This window comes from Phyllostomus hastatus, unplaced genomic scaffold (assembly GCF_019186645.2).
Source record: "Phyllostomus hastatus isolate PE091 unplaced genomic scaffold, TTU_PhHast_1.1 phas_contig_159, whole genome shotgun sequence".
NCBI lineage: Eukaryota > Metazoa > Chordata > Mammalia > Chiroptera > Phyllostomidae > Phyllostomus > Phyllostomus hastatus.
In genome coordinates this window covers 24,128,662-24,145,521 of record NW_025333640.1, presented here as the reverse complement: position 1 = coordinate 24,145,521, position 16,860 = coordinate 24,128,662, and the positions used below count along the sequence as shown (strand labels likewise).

General features: G+C 53.4%; 1 protein-coding gene across 5 annotated transcripts in view; it reads left to right on the top strand.

Moving 5' to 3' along the window:
* DCLK2 (doublecortin like kinase 2) overlaps nt 1-16,024 on the top strand; it is a 127,222-nt gene extending 111,198 nt beyond the window's left edge. For 4 of the 5 annotated variants that reach the window (XM_045831754.1, XM_045831752.1, XM_045831751.1 and 1 more), the window contains 6 exons: nt 1,008-1,141; nt 1,561-1,638; nt 7,459-7,555; nt 8,494-8,574; nt 9,707-9,823; nt 14,886-16,024. In XM_045831754.1, coding sequence (XP_045687710.1) covers nt 1,008-1,141; nt 1,561-1,638; nt 7,459-7,555; nt 8,494-8,574; nt 9,707-9,823; nt 14,886-15,113 — 735 coding nt within the window. In that variant the 3' untranslated portion in view covers nt 15,114-16,024. Of the gene's footprint in view, nt 1-1,007; nt 1,142-1,560; nt 1,639-7,458; nt 7,556-8,493; nt 8,575-9,706; nt 9,824-12,735; nt 12,819-14,885 lie in introns of all 5 variants that reach the window. The other variant, XR_006784838.1, reaches the window with a different exon arrangement.
* Nucleotides 16,025-16,860: the final 836 nt, after the last annotated feature.

Here is a 16,860-nt window from a genome sequence, read left to right as displayed (position 1 = left end):
CCTGGCCTGCAACCCAGACTTGTGCCCTGACTGGGAATTGAACCAGTGACCCTTTGGTTTGCAGGCCAGCAGTCACACCACTGAGCCACATCAGCCACAGTAGGGGTTAGTTCTTATTGCTACTGGATCAGTGATATTAAGAAATATGTATATTGCTGAAGTACTTTCTAGAAAGGCTGCTTCGATTTAAGCAAAAACTTTGACACCTTCACCAACATTGTTAAACCTTTTCCAATACGGTGACTGTCTGATCTAATCAGCCAGACCTGCCAGGGGAGGGAAGGAACACTCATGGAGCCCCACTCTGAGCCTGGTCTCATTTGATCAGCACATTAACCCCCTGTGGTCCCATTTCACAGATGAGGCAGCGTGCTCAGAGAAGGCGAGTGGCTTTTGAAGGTCACATAACGAGCAAATGAGGGGAGTGCTTGGGTATTCAGGTTCAGGCTGTCTGGAACCCAAGTTCATGTTCTGTCTAAACTTCCAAGACTCCCCCCATGTAATATTTATCGTCGTCATTGACTTTTCTAAACGAAACAGGCAAGGCTCATAGAGAACACCTGGTGCTTGGGTGGCACTTAGTAAACATCACGTCTGAGACGCTCCAGGGTGTCCCTGGCAGTCACAGCCAGCCTGCAGTGCAGGCCACTTCCTGCTTCCCGGTGAGAGGCCCTGCCACCACCCCAGGTGGGCAGCCGCCACATCGCTAGCACCGTGTGAGCATGCACACGTGTCCACTGAACTCCTAGGTAAGGTGCTTTTTTGCAAAAGTAGAAAAAATTAGAAAAAAAAAATTCCACAAAATCATGCAAAAATCTCTCATCTCAAGAGCAAAATTAGAGCTTTAAAAGCATCAAAGGTAAATCACAAAGATATTAACACAAGGAGAGATTTCTTTTGAGGCTATAGGTCAAGGTCTCCACGCCATTTCTACCTAATTCCAAGGGCCCTCTTGGAATCGTTGAGGCAAAACACAGCTTGTGATGGTTGGCTGGCTTCTGTTGCAGGTGTGCGAGTATCCCGATGGCACCAAGTCCTTGAAGCTGGGCGACTTTGGGCTGGCCACTGTGGTGGAAGGCCCCTTGTACACCGTCTGCGGCACACCGACTTACGTGGCCCCAGAAATCATTGCCGAAACCGGGTAAGGTGTTTGTGGTTTGGGCTGTGCTTTCTCTTGGGAGGGGAAAGGTTGGCTTAGCTCCTGCCGCTGTGTGTCATGTGACTCCGGGGAAGGTGCGGGGGAGGGAGAGACTATTGACTTGCACCGTAACTTTGATCTCAGAAACTTGAATTTGTGCTTCTACGTGCAAGAGCCCTGGGCCTGGACTTTTGTCCCGAGGCTGGTCTTGGGAACGTGGCAGTAGTCCCCAGGATTGTTATCAGGTTTGGGAGAAAAGCAGATGCCTCTGTCCAAAGGGCAATCCATTCGTCTACATGAAATGAACAGTTTGATGCTGAAAAGACCCTTTTTGTGCTCACAAAGGCAAGTACTCCAGAAATGTGCAGGGTTCTGGGGCTAACATGGTTATTTCTCTGCCCCCTCCCACTGTGTTTCCCCAGCTATGGCTTGAAGGTGGACATCTGGGCGGCCGGCGTGATCACGTACATACTCCTCTGTGGATTCCCCCCTTTCCGAAGGTCAGTGGCCCTTTGTGGGGCAGTATTTGAATTGTAAGTTCTCTCCCTTCAATTAGGAAGCAGACATTTTACTTCCGGCAAATCAGGACCAGAAACTGGGTAATAAGATGTCAGTTAAAGATTACATCAACATGCCTTTCACTCTTTATCTAATTTAAAACCTATTAATGTATATCCCTTGACTTTTTACTTAAAAAATGTATTGATTTTAGAGGGGAATGGAGAAAGAGAGAGAGAGATCTGAGAGAGAGACACTGATTTGTTGTTCATTCATACATTCCTTGCTGGATTCTTGAATGTGCGCTGACCGGGGATTGAACCCACAACCTCAGTGTACTGGGATGACACTCTAACCAACTGAGCTACCTGGCCAGGACCCTTGCCTATGCTTCTGGTGTGAGGCCAAGGCCTTAGCTTTGTGTTTGGTCCTCTTGAGTGTCTTGTGGTCCTTCTTCTGTGAGACACACCATCACCCACTGCCTCCGGTTCCCATTTTTTCATTATTCTCAAGGGGGGTAAGATTTAAAGATCTTTGTAAAGCAAACTGATCCTTGTAGGAAAACCTTTTTCCAGTTTTTAATAGTTGTCTCTCCTACTTCATTGGGGAACAGTTTCTTTAAGAATTCACCCTCTAAAGCATTCCATCTAGTTCTCATAACAGAAACGGAAAACTTTTGAAGTTCATTCTACCCATTCATGTACTATTTAGTGGGGTAGAATTACCAATGCTTTCAACACAGACAGGCCTGGGGACCAGCAGATCAGGTCTCTGGGAAGCAAGCGCCTCACTGGGTAGGAGCAGAGGTGGCCCAGAGCGGGGCAGGGTGTGTCGCGGGGCACAAGAACGCCTGTTACTCGGCAGTGCATGGGCGTGGCCTGAGCACGGGCTCCGCCCACAGCACCTCTTTCAGTCAGTCCCAGCTCATCCTTTGGAGCGAATGAATGACAAATGACTGACGAATGACTAGGAAGGCGAGGTTTACCTGGGGATGCACTTTTCATTTTCTTCTGAGTTTTCCTGTGCTCTCTTTTCATTTTAATCTCTTCTCTTGCTCACTTTACTCCTACTTGTTGAATCACTGCTGTGGATTCTAAGGGCCAGGAACCAAATGTCAAATCAGCGCACTCTCTGGTGTCGCAGTATCTACAGTGTGGTGTTTCATCAGTAAGTGAAAGGCAGAGGTATTTCACCACCTCCCAACATCTTCTTATGAAAGGCTTCAAACATTCAGAAGAGTGGAAGGTTTTATCTTTTTTAAATTATCGACGTTCAGTTGAACTGAATGTTCTAACCGACACGGCAGTGAACGCAGGAGGGACGCCAAGAGGCCAGTCCCTCCTTGCGAGAGTCTGTGTAGTGGAGACGCAGGCCCCAAGAGCGCGGAGCAAGAAGATAACCAGAGCCCGAGGGCATGTTCTCACGAGGGCTGGGAACCACAGGCGTGTCGTGGGAGATGCAGCAGATGGGGGCACCCTTGTCCTTGTGGCAGGGTGGGTTTCTGTGGGTGGAAAGCTTTCTGTCTGGCCATCAACATCACAGTCATCCATCAAGGTCATTGCCTAGGTGGGTCACACAAGCTGTAGGACTATCACACCTACCAGTTAACACTTCCTGACTAATAAATGACCCCACGAGTTCGGGCTGTCAGATCTGTGGGTCAGTTGGCGGGGCTCTGGACCTGGCTGGCCCAGCGGGGGTTTGATGGTCCGGCGTGCCCTCGCTCACATGCCTGGCGGCTGACTCGGTGTCGGCCGGGATGACAGATACCCCTGGGCCACGTGCCTCTCAGCCTCCAGTGGGCTAGCCGGGGTTTCCCATGACAGCGGATTCAGGAATCCCCAAAGCAGCTAGAGAGAGGGCAAGTTCTTCTACCTTTCAAGTCTCTGCGCACCTCCCATTTGTTGATGGATGTCTCCTGGACCAAATGAAGTCAAATAGCTAAGCCCGCACTGGGTGTGGGGGGAGATTAAGAACGCATAGTTAGGGGGAGGGGAATCATTCATGGCCATTTTTTTCCATCATGCTGTGCCCTGGCTGGTTTCCGTGATGGCCTGCTTTGGGAACTAGTCCAGCACAGAGGTTGGTGCGTTTGATAGCTGGTGATCTAGGGGCCGGTCACTGCGTAAGTCTCCTCCAGGATGGTTGACCCAAGTTGAGGCCCATGGGAAAAGGGTATCAGGGATCAGTTTTAGAGGAACGTGTGCTCACAACTCCCCCTAGTGTTTCCACTTGCCAGTGCAGCTTGGGAGTGTTTCCTTGGACCTAGCTTTTCACACAAAAGTGAGACTCCCAGTAAACAAATATGGGTATGCATGGATACCCAGTGGACAGCAGCCTCTTTGTGGGATCTGGAGATAAGTCCAGCCCTGAAGGCTGCAACGCTCCCTTCTGAAGTCGGCCGCCCTTATCCATTGTGTCCAGAAACTGGTTTTACAACTGCTGACATTTACGGAAATGCTTTCCCTCTTTCGTAGGTTGTGATGCAAGGGAATCTGTGGTGTTGAATGCCAGTTACAGGGGCGTCTTCCCAGCCCAGGGACATTCCGGAGAGATTCCGGAACCTGCTGTAAAGTCAACTGCCTGTGGGCTAAATTAGGAAATGGTAGTTTAAATAACAATACAGGACCGTGGAATAAAATAAATCATTTACCTACATTTGTACCTAAAGTGAAAGTCCCTTCAAACAAATACTTCAAAACATTTTCTTTGTTTTGAAACCAAAGAGAATTTTAACCCACAGCTTCTTAATTGAAGTTGTCGCTTGGAATTTACAGCCTCAGCTTCTTTAGCTCTGGTGTCTCTCATTTTTGTTTCTTCAGGCTTTAGACTTAGCTTGACACGTGGCTCCTTCATCCTTCTCAGCCCCAGACTCACTGGCACCAGGAAGGGCTCCGGTTTTCTAGGGAACGGACCCTCGTTACCGCCTAAGCAAGTCTGCTTCAGGGCCGCTGACGGTGATCGTGTGGGTGCACGGATTCTTCTGCATTAGTGTTTTGGGGCTTTGCGGGGGATAAATTCCCAAAAGTGGGATCACTGAGTCAAAAGGCAGTTCCATTTTTAATTTTTTGAGGTTAACTCCAAACCACTTTCCACAGCGGCTGCACCAGTCTGCATTCCCACCAAGTGCCCACCGTAGATGAGTGGGTAAAAAAAGCTGTGGTACATGTATGCAAGAGAGCACTGTTTGGCTGTAAGAAGAAATCTTAGTTTTTGCGATAGCCTGGATGGACCTGGAGAGTATTAGGCTAAGTAAAATAAGACAATCAGAGAAAGATAAGTACCATGTGATTTCGCTTAAATGTGGAATCTAATGAACAAAATAAACTAACAAAACAGAAACAGACTCCTAGATAGAGAGCTGAGTGAGAGCTGCTGGGGAGGGAGGCTGGGGGCTGGGTGAAAAGGCGAAGGGATTAAGCAAAACCAAACCAAAAAAACCCCTCAGACACAGACACCAGCATGGTGCTTACGGGGGGCGGGGCAGGAGGTAGATGAGGGTAGAGGGGGCGTAAATGGTGACGGAAGGAGACGTGACTTGGGGTCAGTTTGGACAAAATTCATGAAATAGCTTACCAACACTTTCCAGTTTTCTTGCTGGACTTTTACCTCACCTGACTCTCCATTGAAAAAAAAGAATGGACGCAAACTTTTTTGGTTGGTTCTCGAGGTTTTTCTTAATGGACATTTTTAGACTTCCAGCACCTTGATCCAGAGGCTGTGTTGTTTAGAACACGAAAGTGTCCCGAAGCATCTCACTCAGATTATAGAGCGTAAGTGTGTTCGTAAACCTAGCGTAGATCCAAGCAGGTCGGATTTTCTTATGTGACTACTAAGAAGAGAAAATTATGTGGAGCTTTCTGTTCTTCTAGGGAGGGGGCCTGGAGCTCCTGCAGTTCACAGCGTGGGTTCTCCGGGTGAATTCTAAGTGCCAGGACATTCCAGGGTTTTGTTTGTTGGTTTGGGCTGTGTTGCCAAGAACCCAAATGAATGCTGCAGCCTCACTTCCAACTTTTTAGCTGTTTATCAGCAAAATAAAAGCCATATGTATGAACCAAATATAAGTCACTTGAGATTTCAGGGGAGAAAAAGGGAGATGAGTGGAGTAATAGAGAGAGATGGCTAAAAGAAATGATTCTAGAAATCGGTGATTTATTGTATAGCTTCTAACATTAGGCTTCTGGGGGCCCCTGGTTGTCTAAAGGTTTTTGTAAAACCTCATTGTGTTTCACATGCGTCCTTCCCTCATTTTGAAGGACATGGAGCTGAGCGCAGTCAGGAGGGAAGGTGAAGGGAAACACGTAGACATCTAGAAAGAAACCATGTGTACACACTCCAAGAACACCAGTTTTCAGGAGCGTGGGGCCGGGGGGACCTCTTGCTGGCCTGGTTTCCTGGCCCGACTTCTGCCTCTCACGTGCCTGTGGCCCCGGACTCCACGGACCAGCGGCTGCAGACTCGGCTGGGCTCGGGGAGTGCTGTGGACACATCTCACGAACCCCCCTCTCTCATAGAACGAGAATGAAGCAGCCACATCATCACACAGCCTGAGTTTGTCTCTAGGCACTGTCCTGAACGACCCATTTCTAAGGGCACCACACTTGTCCTTGCCCTCTCTGAGAGGGCCGGTAGCATGACCAGCCTCCCACCCAGAGGGCTGGGTGCACCCCCCACCCACCCCATGAGCGCCCTGAGCACAGGCTGCAGGGTCGAGTTGAGAGCTCCAGCAGAAATGATGTACCCTTGCCAGGTGAGACTGGACTTCCATTCCCGGACTTTGACCTTGACTCCATCAGTCCCTCCTGAGTTTTCTACCAGGGCTTTTGTAATGACTTGCTTCTCACCCTGGCCATCAGTGAGCCACCAGGGGATGAGGGGCTCCATGGCTGTGTGGATGCAGGTTTCTGGGGAGGGGGTGTCCAGCGTGCTGAGTTTTCCCCAGCAGTGTTTTCATATTTCCATGCTTCCCACCACAAGTCACGCCGTCATGCATTCACTACACACCAGTCATGTGCAAATGTCTCTTTGCGTGTGGGACAAGTAGGCACAGGTTAGGGATGATGAACACCCACCTGGGGGCCGTGAGGAGCCTTTGTCTCAACCAGTGCAATTCTGGCCGATGTCCTGGGGTGGGCTCTTTCTCCCAGACAGAGCTTGACCAGAAGTCCGGTTCCCATGGGGAGTGAATCACGTCAGGACTGTTTTCCCCAGACTCTGAACTCCATGTGGCTTTTTCCTGAGTTGGCTGCTTCACTGTCTCTGGCTGTTCAGTTGGAAAACTGGGAAGAGGAAGGGCAAGGAGATCGCACTCAGACAAGCCGCTTTTCCACTCTGTTGCCTCGAGAGATTAACTGGGGGCAGATGCTGAGATTCTTTTCTGAAATGAGGATCTATATGATTTGTGGGTCCTGTGATTTCTTGTCTTTTTTATTGAGGCGAAATACGCATAATACAAAATGTATCATTTCAGCCATTTAAGTGTATAGGTCAGTGACGTTAGCATGTCCACAGAGTTGCTGAGCGACCATCACTGCCACACACCTCCAGGCCTCCTCCGCCCCCCACGCTGAGGCTCTGAAACACTCAGCACATTTCTCAGGTCTTCGCGTGTCTGCCTGCTGTCTCTCCCTCTCTGATTCCCTGACCCGTGGACGTGTTCTTGAGTTCATGTCTACAAGGAAAAATATGCCTCCACAAATCCAGCGGAGATAGGAAATACCCCAGCCAGAGGCTGGACTCCTGTCCCCTCTTTTCCCGTGAACATTTTGTTGGAAAACTCGATGGTGACTTGGGCTCTTCCTCCATTTCTCTGTCACCCACAGTGAGAACAATCTTCAGGAAGATCTCTTTGACCAGATCTTGGCTGGGAAGCTCGAGTTTCCAGCCCCCTACTGGGATAACATCACAGACTCGGCCAAGGTACCACCCAGGCGTGTTTCTGTGGGTGCATTGCGTCCGGGGATCCTCACTTTACATGAGGCTCTTGGTCTGGAGCTCCAGGTCTGCCTTGGCTTTGGGTAGTGGTCCTTGAAGTTCGTTCCCTGGTAGAGTCCCTGAAATGCAACCAAATTCTGAAAGCTGGACAGGCTGTCTTTCCAGTTCACCCCCATTGTCCCCCTCAGAGCCCTAAACACTTGTTTTCTCATTTATTCAAGAAATAATGTAGCATATTTTGCCGTGTAGAACATGCTCCCATGTATAGTGTGCGCCCATGTTTCTGGCCCAAACTTTCAGGAAAAACATCTTCTGATTTAATTTTTTAATTCAAGTTTTTATTTATTTATATTTAAAAACAAAACTGATTATCCTATTCCTGGGTATTACTTTATATACGGATATCGTTATGGCTTTCCAGAGTTACACTTTTAATGCATAAGCATAGAATTGAAAGTATTTATATAGACACAGAGTTTGTACTATCTGTATATACTGTGCATCCTTATTTTCCCCTCAAAAATTTGGGCAAAAAACTGTGCATTATACATGGCGAAATATGGTAGTAGACTCCCATCAGAATGTGAGAATGGACTGGCGGGACGCACTGAACTGCCAGAAGGAGTAGCCCTGTCGTGTTTCCTCGTGCAGCATCGCTCACGAGTAGAGCCCTTAGGGGAGAGCTTCTTGGTTGAACTCGGACTCAGGAGAGAGCCTCCTCCTCTGCGGGCTGGGCTGCGCAGTGAGGCCGCGGTGTCTGCAGAGTCGCCTTGTGCGCACCAGGAGTGTCAGCAACAACGGCTTTTCAGTTCCAATAGCTGTGGTGGCTGTTCTTCAGAGTACTCAGTGTGAACTCGGGTTTCTGTATTCATGCAGAAATCACCCCCTTTTGTCTCTTCTCTGCTCTTCTTTCTTCTTTCCAGGAATTAATCAGTCAGATGCTTCAGGTCAATGTTGAAGCTCGGTGCACCGCGGGGGAAATCCTGAGTCACCCCTGGGTGTCAGTAAGTACCCACGTTCCTGGGGAACGAACTCCCGTGGTTCCATGGCCGTGAGCTTGCACAGGCCGGGTTCTGCACGGGTCCCCGGGCCCGTGGGAGGTCTGCCTTCTCTGAGTGAGTGAGTGAGTGAGTGAGTAGTGTGAAGGTAGTTCTCGGGGTGCAGAGCAGTTGGCACCAGGATCCTGGAGTGTTCAGACCTGGGCAAGCCACTGACCCTTTCCGGGCCTCAGTTTCCCCCGCTGCAGAATGAAGGGGTTGGCGGGAATGCTGTCTAAGGAGGCTTTCAGCGTTTGCTATTTGTAGTTCTGGGGCCTGAGGGTTTTCAGGACTTTCCCAGAGACGGGCGTGTTTCAGACCCCGATTCCTCTGTCTTCCTGGCACATGAAGGGGTTGGCTGTAGGAGGCCCCCTGGCATGGCTGGGAGGTGAGACACAGGCCGCTCCAGGGCTGGGCACAGAGCTGTCCTGCCGGCTAGAGTTCCCCTGGGCTTGGGGGGCGCCCCTGGGTTTAGGGCAGACAGCCCTGTAACGGGGAACCTCGGGAAAGTCTGCACCTCCCTCGTTCCCAGACGCTCCTGGGGAGTGAGGCTCCTGTACTCTGCCAAGGGCTCATGCCCACCTGGGGGCCCCCTGTGCTCCTCTGCCACCTCCACTGCCCCCCAGGTCCTGACACCCGGGTCCAGCCTCTCTGGCTCCTGCTGAGACACATGGCCCTTGGACCGAGGAGCTGCGATGCCACATTACTTTATGACCAACAGGGACTAACCCCTAACGGAACCCTTGGTTAAAATAATAAACTGTTCATTGGTTTTGGTGTACTAAATTATACAGCATTTGTGCTGTGCGGGGAGGGCCTCAGACTTCTGAAGATCATGCCCCCTGTGCCACCGGAGACCTGAGCCCTGGACCTAAAGAGCCGGGCGGAGGGGTCGGGCCTTTCCGAGGGCCTGGGGCTGCTGGGCAGCAGCGGTCATTTGTGATGGGTTCCCCTCATGGGGAAGGGCTTAACCTCATGGCTAAGGTGGGCCCGTTAGGAAGAGGTGGCGGCGCTGGTGGTGGGCGGTGTGTGTCCGTTAAGGAAGAGACCAGGTAGTAGCCGTGGAAATCGAAACCCCTGTGCTTGCCCTCGGCCGCAGGATGACGCCTCGCAGGAGAACAACATGCACGCCGAAGTCGCAGGTAAACTGAAGCAGCACTTTCACAACGCGCTCCCCAAACACAACAGCACCACCACCGGGGTCTCCGTCATCGTGGTAAGTGGGCCGCACCGCCCTGCCTCTGGGGGGAGAGCGGCTGCGTCTGGCCTGGCTGCTCGGCCCACACGGAAGCTGTTCAAGTGAAGGGCCGAGAGCCTCCCCCGCATGGAAGCTGGCGCCTTCCATGCTCCCTGTTCCCCTTCAGATTGGCTTGGCATGGGCAGTGCCCCCACCTGGCTGACGCCCAGGCCTCGGGCCCCGGGTGGGGAGTTGTGCAGGTGCCAGTGAGGCCCCCCGGCCGGGCCCAGGCGCCGCGGAGCCCGCGGCCTCCTCCAGGCCCAGCCCTCCTGGGCACCGTTCCTGCCCGCTCTTCTGCGGAGGGCCCCCTGCCTGCTGGGGCTTCCAAGACAGACTGCCGGAGGTGTGGGTTGTTCTTAGAGCTTGTTTTGTGGCTTCTGAAAGTGCAGAACAGTGTGAAAAAATTACTTTTTCCAGGGTGGGTAGAATGAATGCTATGGGAAGTCAGTAACAGTGATTGCCACAATTTCTCAGACCTTCTTTCTTCCAAAATGTTTTCAAGGCAGCTTCCCTCAATCCACGTACACAACAAATTAAAGTAAGTGAAGTAACATTCACGTAAGTTCAGCAAAAGGAAACTGAGGGCAGCACAAAAAATATTGAGCCAGAGTTAGGGTCAGGACTCCCAACCTAGCTGCCGGGACCAGAGCCCTTGCCGAACTTGGGCCAGGAAGCTGGCCCTGAGCATCTCCGCACCTGCTGACAGAGCCGGCCCGCCTCGGGGCCCTGGTCCCTGCTGCGCCCACAGTGTGCACAGCCCAGGGGGCAAGGCTGGGGAGTCAGCAGCCGTCTTCCAGATCAGGCTGCCTAGGAAAGGGCTGCCCGAGTCCACGGCCTCTCGCCCCCCCACCCCACCCCACCCTCCCGCTGACGACACTGGGTCTCACCAGTGCCCGTGGTCGCTGGTGGCCTGACAGCTTGTGACGGGCTGTCTCCACAGCTCTGTCGTTCTTGCCGCTGGCTTTCCACCTTCTGGAAAGGCTCGATTGGTTTGCCAACCCACTAGAAGGGAAGCAGTTGTTTGTTCTCATGCTCCTTTGCAGTCTAGGAACCTAGGAATAACCGGACAGAGGTTAGGGGGGAACCACCCCCGGCTTGCGCCTGTGAAATATGTCTCTTGAGAGCCCACCACCTCCTTGGCCTCCCACAGGCCTGCTGTTCCCTGTCCCGGGGAGGCTGCGTGTCCCTGGCAGCCCTCTGGGTGTCCTGCACCTCCCTGGCTCCTCCCCTGCCCCTGCCCCAGGGCGCCTGCAAACAGGATCTTTTGACATGTTTCAGGACTTTTGGTTGGGGTGGGGGTGCCAAAATACGGGAAGGCCTCTTCAGTTGTGGTTTTCCTGGCATTTTAGCAGCGCTCTGCCGAAAGCCTGAGCAAGCCCAGCTGTCTCAGAAGCACAGCTCAGTCAGACACTTTGAAAAGAGCTGTCCTGACTGAGCCCAGATTCAGGGGTTCTGCCCCCTGATGGACAGAGTAAGGCTTGGACAGTCTTGCCACATGCCCCGGGGTTAGGCAGCTCCTGGGAAAATTTAGAAATGCATTATAAATTGGCACACTTGACCTGTAATGAAAAGCCTGAGGAAGAGTGATTAGTTAGAATCAAACTTGAATATTGTATATTAATTAAGATTCATAGTCTCCCAGAGCTGTGCCCAGGGCTGATGAGAGAGGTTCACCCTCGTTGTCTGGGACGTCTGTCGACTTAGGGCCCAGAGAAAGGTCACTGACCTGCGGCCTGAGGCCCCGGAGTGGCCCAGCCCCTCTGCCTCCCAATCCAGTGCAGGCTCTGCTCTCCACAGTGCCGTTCAGACCCCCTCAGACAGAGCTGCGTCTCCTGGTTGACAAGTGGCCTTCTCCCATTTGTTGGCAGAGGTCCCCAGTCAAGGGGACCTCCTGAGCTTTAACTGGATGCTTCCATGAATGATGAGCCTGTTGTTTATAATTCCAGTGGTGATGGTAAATGCTTTGTGTTCACATGTATGTTCAAGTTGTCATTTTAAGCATGTTGGCAGGGCTCCAGGCAGCCCCATGTTCCCTGCACAGCTCTGCAGGCTGTTAGCTCTGAGGAACTGCTGAGTCACACCGTAACATTCAGTCCCTGCAGGAGAAATCGGTAATGCCTGTCTCTGGAGGTACTAATTCTCCATGGCCAGAAAGCTGGCCTGTGAATTTTGGCTTGTCCCCAAAGGCAGGGGCGAGGAGGCTCCTGCAGGGACATCATGCTAACCCTCCCCCACCCGGGGACCTGACCTGGGGCACAGTTGTGTGGGGGCAGCTTGCGACGCTTCTGTGTCGTTACCCTCACCCTTTCCCCCGTGATTGTGTGTCTGTGTGTCCTGCCCTTGGGAACACTTTTAAATGTCTTCGTGTAAACAATAATTACAAAGGACTCTCCCTGGTATATACGGGTTCCAGCAGAAGTAACGCCTGCTTGAGTGTGGTTGGTAAGGTAATAATACGGGTGTAATAATTTATAGGGTTAATTTGAACATTCCAGCTAAAATGTCATATAGTGCACTTGAGTGTGATATTGTTGTGTTACAGAATTACATGCTTATGATTTTGCAATAAAAGATTGTGTAATAAAAAGGGGGGGGGGCGTTACTTGTGCCGAACCCCCTGTATATGCTCTCATAACTGGAGTGTGTGAGGTGAATATGGTTTCCTACAGATGCTCCTAGTAGTGGAAATAGTGCATCGGAGTTTGAGGTGGAGTCCTCAGGTGACAGTGGTGTGACCGACAGACAGAAGCTTGGCCTCCCCTGTCACCTCGCCGCCTTAGCCCACCAAGGTCGGCGCCTGAGGCTCCAGGGAGGAAAATGAAAGCACAGGAATGGTACCTCCCAGTGAAAGAAAGTAAAGCTGATGCTGTTGTCTGCGTTTCATTTGACAGTTTGATTTGGCAGTGTGAGAGACACGTCTGAGTTTCGTTCTTTACCCAGCTGAGACTCTGGGGACCCCTGAAGCAGAATTCTGGTATTGAGCACGCTGGTGCTTCGTCCAAGCGACTTCTAATCCTCAGCCCCCCTTAAATCTGCATGCGTCCCTCAGGCTTCTGACACCAGCAGGGGCTAGGAGCTTCTTACCAGTGCGGGCCTCTGGCACCTACTGACACCCTCTTCGGCCAGCCCAGCGCACGGTTGGGAGACTTTCTCAGCTTGCTGCACTGCCTGCCTTTGCAGATTAGGAGCTGGCGCGTGCTCAGAAAGAGGGCTCCAGCAGATAGATCTCTGGATGGCTGCTGTTTTCCACTTAGGTGAACAAGCATCTTTCTGTGAGTGACAGCGTAGGATGGGTGCCTCTGTGAATGAAGGCTTTTGTTCTCTTTCTCCTCGCACATCTCCGAAGATGCGTTTTTATCAATAAGGCAGTGTAGAGCGAGCTTAGCCTTCGGGATAGGAGAGAATTATATTGGGTAAGATTTCGGTTTCCAACAGCCCCACGGTGGTTTTGGATTGCACTTGCAGTTCTCGGACTTGCCCTTACCGTACGTGCAGAGGAAAGGACAAGGCGCTTGCAGAGCAGGTTATTGTCTGTCCCCGCAGGCTCCTCCCAGCCTCGGGGACTAGACGGCGCCATCTTGTGGCAGGAAAGGGAATGCTAAGAAACCTGATGCCCCTTGAATCTTGCCGTGAGAAGCGATAAATGCAAATGGTGTGCTTTCCTGCTCCAGGGGGATTGTGCTTCTTTGAAGGGGAAATCTGGGAATGATTCGGGCTTAATGTAAGATAGACAAAGCTGTTTCAATCGTGTTGCTTCTGTTTAAAGTAAGTCTAGTTTCTGTCCCTGCTTCTCTCCCCCCTTTCTCCTGCCTCTCCTGCCTCTCCCGCCTCTCCCGCCGCCTGCATTTGCTCCCCTCTGACTAGGTCCAAGGCAATGGTATGTACTGACTGCACTGCGATGCTTTGTTCTGCTGCACACGCCTTCTCCCCACAGGAAGAGAAAAGGAGAAATAACTGGTGGTTTCTTCTACCCGGGAGAAATTCGTGGTAGAAAAAACAAGGCTGCCTCTGCACGCCCAGTGTTCTCACGGAGGGGTGGCTGGGAGGCCTCTCACGGTCGGCTCGGCTCCGGCTCATGGACAGTGTTCTCGGAGATTACTGCACGTTCACCTTGAGCGTGGACGGGCCCGCAGAGAGCACCTGTCTGTGGACACCAAGTGCCCCGACGGCAGCCACATCAGTGTCTGTCTCAGAAAGCCCCGTGGTTTATTCCGATTTTCTCGACTCGTCCATGTTTTCAGAGTATGGAAAGAATCGGTGGTCTGCCCCCTCTGCCCCCGGGGGTGGCTATATTGCAAAATGCCTCCTGATGGGTTGTGCCTTCTGGCTAAAGGTGCCTGACGGCTGGCGGGTCTCACCGAACAAACCAGAAATACTTGGAAGGAGTCAGAGAGGAGAACAGCGTCCCCTCCCAGCACAGGGTCAGAGGGGAAGGCAATTTCCTCCTGGTTGGCGAGTTGAGCAGACGAAAAGCCTTGGGGGTGGGGTGGGGTCCGGAAGAGCAGGCGAGGGGATGGCGGAGGGTCCAAAATGGGCAACGCTGTCACACCAGGAGCCCAGGCTTCTGAGGGCAATGCAGCCACGTGGACTGTCACGGGGTCACTTACTGACACTTCTGTGACAGAGGAGCGGCCTTCCCAGCTTTGATGGAGAAGCCATCCTAGGAAAGTTCTTCAAAACCCTAGCATGGTTTGCTTGTTGAACAGGATTCTCAGGGCTCAAGGGCTGGGCATGGCAGGAAGCACTCCGGACTCAGGTGCAGCTCAGAGCTCGTACAGAGTCGCCTGGGGCTGCCATCCAGGGCTGGGGCTGCCAAGCCAGGGGTCGAGGCTGGTGCGGCCTGTGCGGCCTGTGCGGCCTGTGCTGGGGTGGGTGCCCTCAGCCCACTTCGCTCTGAGGCCTCTGCTGGAAGAGAGGCCAGCGGTTATTTCTCCTCTTCTGTTTCTGAGCCCCGTGCATGCTCTGTGGTGCGCTCGCTCTGCTGGGGTAGCTGGGCCGGCCCCGCCAGGCTGACATGCTGTCTCTGCTGCTCTCTCCGCAGAACACGGCTCTAGATAAGGAGGGGCAGATCTTCGGCAGCAAGCACGGTCAGGACAGCGGCCGAGCCTGGGTGGAGCCTGCCTGTCCAGTTCCCCCCTGTGCCGAGGAGGCCCCCGAGTCCGGGGCGGCAGCCTCGGCCCCTGCCCCGCCGCAATCGCCCACGCCCCCCTGCCCTCCCGCTGCCACGGGCTGTGAGCGGGCAGGGACCTGGCGCCGCCACCGTGACTGACACCGGCAGGCACGCAGGCCTGAGCCTGGCCTGCTGGTCCTCAGGCTGCCGCCCGGCCCGGTTCAAGCCCTGGGCTGTGCCCTCCGGTTCCCGGGGGTGTCACCTGCAGCCTCAGCTTTGGTGACAGATATTCAGAGCGGCTTGGTTTCAATGATCCTACTTTCGGCTCAACGGACATTTTACAGCGTCACCAGGAGAATGTGCAACTTTTTTTCCAGGATTTAACTCATTTTTATAGAAACACTTCGGATGAGAGCCGAGACCTCTCCCTTCTTTAAGGAAACTCAGAGTGCTTCTTTTTTCTTACCACGCACTTCGGACTGCACCCGCCCCTTGGTGGGTGTCCTGTGGGAGGTGACGCGGCGTCTTCCTCGGCGCAAGGGTTGGGGGACCGGCGTTCCACCGGCAGAAGCGCGCGTCGGAGGGACAGTCTGGCCTCGGACACCAGTCCCACCCAGGGCCCCCGAAGGGCTCTCAGGCGCCGCCACGCGGCTCGGGGGTGCTGGGCTCACCGCAGACAGCCCCGGGCCTCTGTGTGTGCGCGGACCACTCGGGAAGGGCACTTTCTCCCCCAGACGTTGTGTGTTCCCCCCAACCCCCCCCCCCCCCCACGTGAATTTAGAATGCTAACAGAGCGGGATGGCCCCGGCGTCCCCCCAGGCTCCTCGCCCGCGGACACAGCCCCCCCGCGAGACGCAGCGCCGGCGGCCCTGGGCGAGGTGCTCCGCAGACCCCCCTGGTATCACCCTCCCGGAAGGCTGCTGGCAGTTTTTCCTGTTTTCCACCACTCTGCTCTTTTTAACAATTGTACATAGTAGTGTCTTTGTTTTACCTGCTCGCCTTCTAAACCGGCGGGCCCTGTAGTTCCTTTGCATTGTTAGATTTCCCCCCACATGTGTACCCGACCTGCAATAAACTCTTCCTTATTGAGAACAAGTCGTCGGGGCGCGCGGAGGTTTCTGTGTCCTTCCGCGAAGGACGCGTGGTCCCAGGCTGGGAGCCGGCAGGTGCCGGTGCATTTGATGCAGCCTGGGGGCCGTGGGGGGAGGAGAGGAGGGTGCTTGGGGTGGGGGGGTGTCTCCTCGGAGGTTCTTCGATTACAGGCGCAGCTACTCAGGCGACAGAGCCGGACAGGGGTCGTGGACACGTGACAGAGGGAGCTGACAGCAGCGACGGCAGGAGTCGGGGTAGGTGTCCCCTTGTCTGTGTCCGTCTCTGCCTGGTGGTGCTTCCCCCCCCCCCCCGCCCCAGTCCCCCGCCGAGATTGGGTGGTCTTCTGTCTGTGCTTTTGGTGCCTTTTGGCTTTTTTCCCTGTTCCCTTGTCACGTCTGCTTGCTCACCTGTCCCCGACCCCTCAAGGCTGCACAACCCAGGGCTCGAAGCTGTCAGCGTGGCCCTGGATCTGTTACTTAAGCTGCTGTGCAAATGAGATGATTGTGGACGATTGGTCTCTGGGCTGGTGCTGACGCTGCACCCACAGGCTGGCTGCACAACCCAGGTGGGCTGCCTGGTCGCAGCTGCAGCGGCCACAGCCTCCGGAGCAGGGCAGTCTCAGAAAAGCTGTGGGGGGTCGCTCTGGAATAGTCTGCTCATCTGTCTTGTTCCTGAGAGGCCAGAGAGCCAGATTTTTCAGCTTCCAGTGGAGATAGCTTTGTTAATGGAAGGGAAGACGTAATGCGAAGGGAGGAGCAGGAGAATGAAAATGGTGATGGAACGAGGCCTCTGGCGCTGGCCAGAACCTGAAACC